This window comes from Miscanthus floridulus, chromosome 6 (genome assembly GCF_019320115.1).
Source record: "Miscanthus floridulus cultivar M001 chromosome 6, ASM1932011v1, whole genome shotgun sequence".
Lineage (NCBI taxonomy): Eukaryota > Viridiplantae > Streptophyta > Magnoliopsida > Poales > Poaceae > Miscanthus > Miscanthus floridulus.
This window is the reverse complement of record NC_089585.1, coordinates 27200331-27207350: the sequence shown is the minus strand read 5'-3', so window position 1 is coordinate 27207350 and position 7020 is coordinate 27200331. Positions and strand designations below refer to the sequence as shown.

At 52.6% G+C, this 7020-nt stretch overlaps 1 protein-coding gene across 1 annotated transcript; it reads right to left on the bottom strand.

Annotated features, from left to right (window-relative positions):
* Positions 1–428: 428 nt before the first annotated feature.
* Positions 429–3367, bottom strand: LOC136457932 (uncharacterized). Its single transcript, XM_066457943.1, has 2 exons — positions 3305–3367; positions 429–1548 (listed from the first exon to the last, which is right to left on the bottom strand). The coding sequence occupies exons 1-2, from the start codon at positions 3328–3330 to the stop codon at positions 510–512; spliced, it is 1065 nt and encodes a 354-aa protein (XP_066314040.1). The 5' UTR covers positions 3331–3367; the 3' UTR covers positions 429–509.
* Positions 3368–7020: the final 3653 nt, after the last annotated feature.

Sequence of the window (7020 nt, the reverse complement as noted above, 5' to 3'; positions counted from 1 at the left end):
TAACAGCAACCAAAGCTCCGGTACCACTTGTTATGAACGACGTATAGGAATATGAAGTAAAGAATCAAGCCACAGAGGAGACACACGATTTAACGTGGAAAACCCCTCCGATGTGAAGGGGAAAAACCACGGGCACCAGCCAGCAACAATCTCACTATCTCAAGAGTTTTGAGTTACACGCCTATGGCGGCTTACAAGAGAATCAAATCTCCACGAACCCCTAGCAAAGATGTATATACCGTACCGTACCGCGGGGGCTCTGCCCCCCCACACCCCCCGAGCACAGGGGCGAGACCTGATGGACCGGCTTCAGACTCCGCTACGCTCCGACCCAAGCCTCCGACGACGGGCCTCTGCTTCGCTCCGTCAGAAACCCGGCCTATATGCTAGAGTGAATTTGGAACAACTCCAACACAGAATCATATACACGACCACGTCATGGTCATGGGGCGCGATCACGATACGCTTGAGCTCTGCCGGAGACGTCCAAGTCCAGCCGACCAGCTAAGCTACGCATCGAGGCACCAGCAGCGATAGTCCGGCGTGGAGAGGCGGAGGAGCTCCTCAGGCGTCATGCGCTCCAGCTCCCGCTGCCTCCACGCCGGGAACGCCTGGTCCGCGGTCGCCGCCGGTGCGTCGGCGTCCCCGCCGCCCCGGGGGTGCTGCTGCCCGCGCATCCTGCGGTAGAGGCGCATGGCGGCGACGCAGTCCTCGAAGGGGTGCTGGTGCCCCGTCTGGATCTCGTAGCCGAGGTACTTGAGCGTGAGGAACCTGAGCGAGTTGCTGAGCTTGCTCGTCTTCATCAGCGGCGGGTACGTGGCCGTGTCGCGCTTGAGGTAGGCCGGGTAGTCCATGCCCAGCGCGTCGAGGTCGTGGTCCAGGCCGTGGCCGACCAGCAGCCTCGCCCTGCCCCGGCTGGTGCGCACCTTCCAGGGTTGCTCGCCGTTGAGCAGCAGCTCCTCCACCCGTCGCTGCGCGTTCTTCACCGTCGTGCTCACGCCGTCGCGGAGGTGCTCCGGCCGGATCCCCGTCGTCTCGTACCGGTACTGCGTCACCGGGAGGAGCGGCTTCACGAAGTCCTCGAACAGGATTTTCTCCTGCTCGTCGATGACGCACACCCGCGCGCAGACGTCCAGGGTGCCGTCGCTCCCGGCGCCGACCATCTTGCAGCCCAGCGCGAGCGCGCCTCTTACTCCTTGCGGCTGCGTCGCCGGAAGCTGGTGATGCTGCAGCGCCCTCGACATCGTCGGCGGTGGGGTGCGCGAGAGCCGGCACGCCGCGCGGTGGGCTCTGAGCGCGGCGGCGCTGGCGAGGACGCGGTGGCAGACGTCGCAGCCGCGCGCGGCGAAGGCGTCGGCGCAGTTGGCGGCCTTGGGCAGCGTGGAGCCGCCGACGCCGAGGTGGTCCCTGAGCGCCTCGAAGGAGCGGCAGTGCTTGCGGCAGATGTCGCAGCGGGGCTCGTGCGCCGAGTGCCGCGCCGCCCGCATGTGCTCCACCAGGTGCTCCATCTTGTTGAACTGCCGGAAGCATGCCGCGCACTTGTGACGCCTGCCAAAAAAACAAATCACAGGAATGCGTTACTTCTCGAGGGACTTGTCGTGTCTGTGTTTGCTTAGTTGCTTGCATCAGCAATTCAGCATAGTTTTACTTTTCTTTTTATACAGGATTCCCAGCATATGTTCATAGTGCTGATCATAAATATGAGTTCAGTTAGATTTTGTTCAAACTTAAAAAATGCCTTGCCATTTGGGTGGAGCTACACGGCGGAATAGATTTCACAACCAGGCCTTCAACCGGAGGAATGGCCGCCGACCGAAAGTGACTTTGAGTGGTGGACTAAAATCACCACCGTACCATAGCAGATGTCCCTTGCAAGGCGGTTAGGAGTATTGCCCTTATCATTTGAGAGATTTCTTATCATTTGAGAGATTTGGAAGGAACCAAACACAAAAATCTTCGGGAAACGTGAAACAAGCCCTCTATCTCTTTTTGCACAGATCAAAGCCGAACCAGGATCATGGATAGCGGTAGGAGCAAAAATTCTTGTGATTTTAGTGTTGAGAGAGTAATCTTCATAGTTTGTTTTCTTTCCCATTAAAACAAATTGTCTGTTTTCTCCTATATCAATGAAATAGACACACTCTCATGCCCCGTTCGTTAAAAAAAATGTCAGGTTTTCCTTTCAATCTGTGTCCATTTCGTGGCGTGCAGTGGGAAAAAAAGCTCTCAGAGATCATCTCCGAGAGAGTGGTCCTCTAGTAGAGCTCTATATATGACTTCACGCTTTTTCCCCTTCTTTTCGAACTTCTATTTCAAGCTTAAACTCACTTTTCTTCTCTATCAAACGTGCCACACAAAACTCCTGCCGGTCGTTCGAAAAGAAACTTTAACTAGCAAAGTAGCAATAACTACAAAGAGTTATCTTAAATGAAAAGAGTTACTATGAATTATAAAGATAATGTTCACAATGGTTCTAGTAATGCCAACTTTATGCTGTCAACCTATAAAAAACTATGGGACATGCTATTAGTTAGGTGCCTGAAATTTGGCCTCGTCTCAGGCGACCAACGCGAAACGTTTGATGGGAAATCAACGGTAACTTTCTACGCCCTTGGCCTATTGCTACCTGTCTAGGGGAGTTGTTATTAGAGAGGCCGTCAATAAAAAATCAAGCCCAGAAGTGCCTGTGTCTAGTTTAATGGTTTTTCGATGGTTGCAAGAAATGCCAAGTATAGAAATACCCTCATCATCTAGGAGAACCTTCCCCAATCTGAAATTCCCGTCACCTGAAATCTCAGCACTTTTCAGGCACCTGGAGTGCAGGAAGAGTGAAAAACTATAGACATTGGTAGTGAAACAAAAAAATGACTTCGAACAAACACAGATGGGCATATATTTTTGTGATAGAAGTAGTTCATAAAATCCAGTTGTCCCAAGCATGGTAGCATTTACCTCAAAGGAATGTATGTTGAGGCATAAAACATAGGCCATGTTTAGTTCCCCCATTTTCCAGAATTTGGCACTATGCAAAAAGAAGATTCTCCGTCACATCAAACTTGCGATACATGCATGGAGTACTAAATGTTGACGAAATCAAAAACTAATTGCACAGTTTGGTTGTACTCTACGAGACGAACGTTTTGAACCTAATTAGTTAACGATTGGACAATTATTACCAAATAAAAACAAAACGCTACAGTGCATAAACAGTACCACCAAATCCGGCGGCGCCGAATCGGCTTCCAACTAAACACGGCCATACATATAATTGTGACCTCAAACTCAAAGAGCAGCAGCAACTCACCCATGAGCTTCTGAGGAGCTATCCATCGTCACGTCTACGGTTCACTGAACTGCTTGGTTGGTCGACCGATGATCTGTCAGCAAGAGCCTGCACACGGGTGCCTATTTATACTAGGCCGGATGGAACTGGATCCTCTGTCGCCATTGTGCTGTCACTGTAATAACACTCATGTTCGATCATCGCGAGCGACTGCCACTGCTGCTCACTCACTAGCTTTACCACAGCTTTCTGCGGTGTGTGGCATGCAGACATTGTTCTGATGCTGGCAGCCTGGCACACTGCTAATATGTCCTATGATATTGCTATGCACAACAGCACATCACACTTTTATCTTCATGAGATGCAGAACATCGGTACCGGCCGTGGGTATAAACTCTCGCCGAAGAATTTGCCATGTGCTAGCAAGCTAGCCATGTATGTGTTGTACATTGGTTTTTGTTGCCTAGTAGTATAACTGATTTCCTAGATTGTTGTATTAGTAGAAGATTAGAAATCACTGCTAACCTTCTCTGATGCCTAATTAGGATGGCTGTTCCGACTCCCGGCGTTGTACTTCTACAAGATCTTCATTTGTCACCATGTTCTGCCACAGTGGAATACTGTAAAATCATAAGTGTTATTTATATGCCTTCTAATCTTCTCCAGCATCATCGCACCAATGCATCCAATTCGTCGGGGGCGAATCCAGCAGGGTTTTGTCGGGGACGAAATTTGTAAATCCTTTAGTAAATTACTATTTAAGCTTAAGAAAATTTATATGATGCAATGAAGTTGACCCCGATGACTCTAATGATGTTTTTCGGCTAGATTCGTCACTGCAATTCGGTTCCCTAGAAAGTATATATAGTGTACATTTGTTTGTTTGTTGCCTAGTGTAACCGATTCCCTAGTGTAACTCCTTTTTTTCCCCTGTGTCTCTTAGTCTGAACTGAACTATCGTGAATAAAGCTCGAACAGCATTTTGTGAGTTATCAGACATAGCTACCGTACTTTTATCCTATCTCTGCTTTCTACAAAGTTGTGGCCTGTGGCTGTCTGGATGATGCTTGATGCCTTACCTACTTGCAAAGATGAATGTTGCCTTGTGCCTGTGCCTGTGTCTGTGTCTGTGTACATAGGGGTTCCATTCCATGCACTGGTTCGCAGGCTTAGTTCATCCATAGTAATCCTGTTGATGCAGGGCATTTTGTGTGAATAAATGCCCCGCTGTCAGCATGCATAATTCCAGTTGCCCTTTATCAGTTAGGCAGTTATCAAGCTATTCATCCAGTATTTTTCATCCACACCTTTCTATTCTTATCTTAAATTGCAGGCTGCGAAATTAAACATTCAGTGGCACTGAAAATAAAACTGCAAATTTGCTAATATTTAGAAGTTGTTATTAGTAGAAGTGTTGAGCACAGCAGCTGGAGTGCTGGACTGTCCGGCAGATGGATGCACACGGCAGATGGACTGTCCCAGCCTGCAGCCTGGGATGAGACTCAGAATGTGAATGAAGGGAGCAGATGGGTGGCTTTAGGAAGAAAAAGAGAGATTCCTCGGTTAAAAAAGAAAGTTTTGGATAAGGATTAAGTCCATTTTTGGACCTTCAACTATTGTATTCGTCTGATTTTAAACCCCAACTATAAAACCGTCTAGTGTTGATACCCTAACTATCAAAACCGTTCACTTTTAGCATCTGGACGCGGAAGAGGCTGTTTTGTCCGGCGGGGAACGGGTTTGACCATGCCATGCTGGCATTGACCGCCACGTAAGACGTTGGTCTGCATCTCAGTGACATGTGGGGCCCATGTGTCACCCACTCATTCCCTTCCCTCCTTCCTCCGGCTCCAGCAGCACTCGGACAGTGCAGTCGAGTCGTCGTCGCCGCCACCGGACAAGCAGGCTGCTGCGCCATGGCCGACGAGCGCAGCTGCTGCGCTGCTGTGAGGCGGGCGAGGGCCGTCGAATTCGCCGCCCAGCTCGTGTGTCGTCTAGCTCCGACATGCTCGAGCACCACCAGCCGCGCATTGTAGCCGCTGCTCCCCTTGCAATCATTCGCCGCCGTCTGGCTGCCACGCCGCCGCTGAGCAAGCGTGCACGCGGGCTGCCGCGTCGGGCTAGCTAAGCCGACGTCGGGCTCACGCGCTAGGGCCACTGGACGAGCACGCGGCCGTGCCATGGCCAACGAGCGCGCGCGAGCGGGACGCCGTGCTGCTGCCTCCACTGGCTACCCCCGGCGGAGGCGCCCGTAGCCTGCGGCCCTTGTCCCTGAGCAGCTTCGTTCTGAGACGGACACAGCCAAGGCGTCGGTTGAGGCGGAGGAAGTCCGGGCAGGGCTGGCCACGTGCGAACCGGTGGGACGGCGGCGTTCTGAGACCGGCACGGCAGGACTTCAAATTCGTCGTCTATAGGTCACGGATGGCTCTCGATGTGGGCAGGGCAGCTAGGTAACTCCCATGTCTGCTTGTTGGTGGAAGGAAATGAGTTGAGATGATCCGGGCTTTACGAATTTGAAGAACGAAGGAAGCTCTGTTTTCGGCGTCAATGGCTCTAGCAAGGTGACTTGACTGGGCGTGCCGCGACAGCTCGCTGCACGCGCAGGTGGACGTCCTTGTCGTGCCCTACACGCCAGTCCCAGCTAGCCCCGGCCTCGCCTCGACGCTGTTCGGCTACAAAAGCCGCAGATGAACGCCGGGACCGTGCCCGGCCACCATTGTTGCCATGACCGAGCTCGCGGATGGTTGCGCCCTCTCTGCTGACTGCCTTCCTTTTTCTTGCTATGTTTTGGCTCCGTCCTTCTGCCACGCACGTGCCCTTTGAGCAATTTGGACTAAGGAGGCGCTGTCCGACGGAAACGCCATGCGCCACTGCCACCGTGAACCGGCGAGCTCGGTTGCAGCGCATGGAGGCGGCGTCCGCGGCGAGCTCGGCTGCGGCGCAAGGAGGCGGCGTCCGCGTCCGTAGCCTGCTCGAGCGCCACCGCCCTGCTCGCGCGCCGCGGCCGCAGTCTGCTCGCGTACCGCCATGCTGCTTGCGCGCTACCACCGTAGCCTGCTCGCCGCCCGTGACGAGAGGAAAGAGAGGGGCCAGCATGGCACGGTCAACGCCGGCGTGGCATGGTCAAACCCGTTCCACGCCAGACAAAACAGCCTCTTCCGCGCCCAGGTGCTAAAAGTTAACGGTTTTGACAGTTAGGGTATCAACACCAGTGACGGACCTAGGTTTTTACCTCTGGGTATGCGCAGCAAAAAATTTTCTTATGCAATTCGGTAAACCATATATAATTTGTAAAACCATATTCTCATTCGGTAAAACCATATTCTAAAACCATATAAATTGTTCAAATGAAATACAAAATACTTTAAAATATAGCCATATAAGAGACTTACAATATTACTTGTTGATCCGTCGCCCTGAGGAGCCGAGCAGATCGCCGTCGCCACCTCGCCGGATCGTCGCGGGCTCGCGGCTTCTCCTTTCCCGTCGCGGCGTCGCCCTGAAGGAGCCAGGCAGGAGCAGATCGTCGCGGACTCGCGGCCAGGAAATCCCGCCGATCGCCGTTGGCCGTCGCCGTCTCCAACTCTCCCGTCTAGTCGTCTTCTCGGCTTCTCCAGACTCCAGTTCTCCTCGTCCTCGATCGAGAATTCGAGATGTGTCACAGCGCCGCCCAGTAGTTACTCCGTTCGCGGAGTCCGCGCCTGCTAGGTGCTAGCGAGATCGTGGAACCGAGAGTC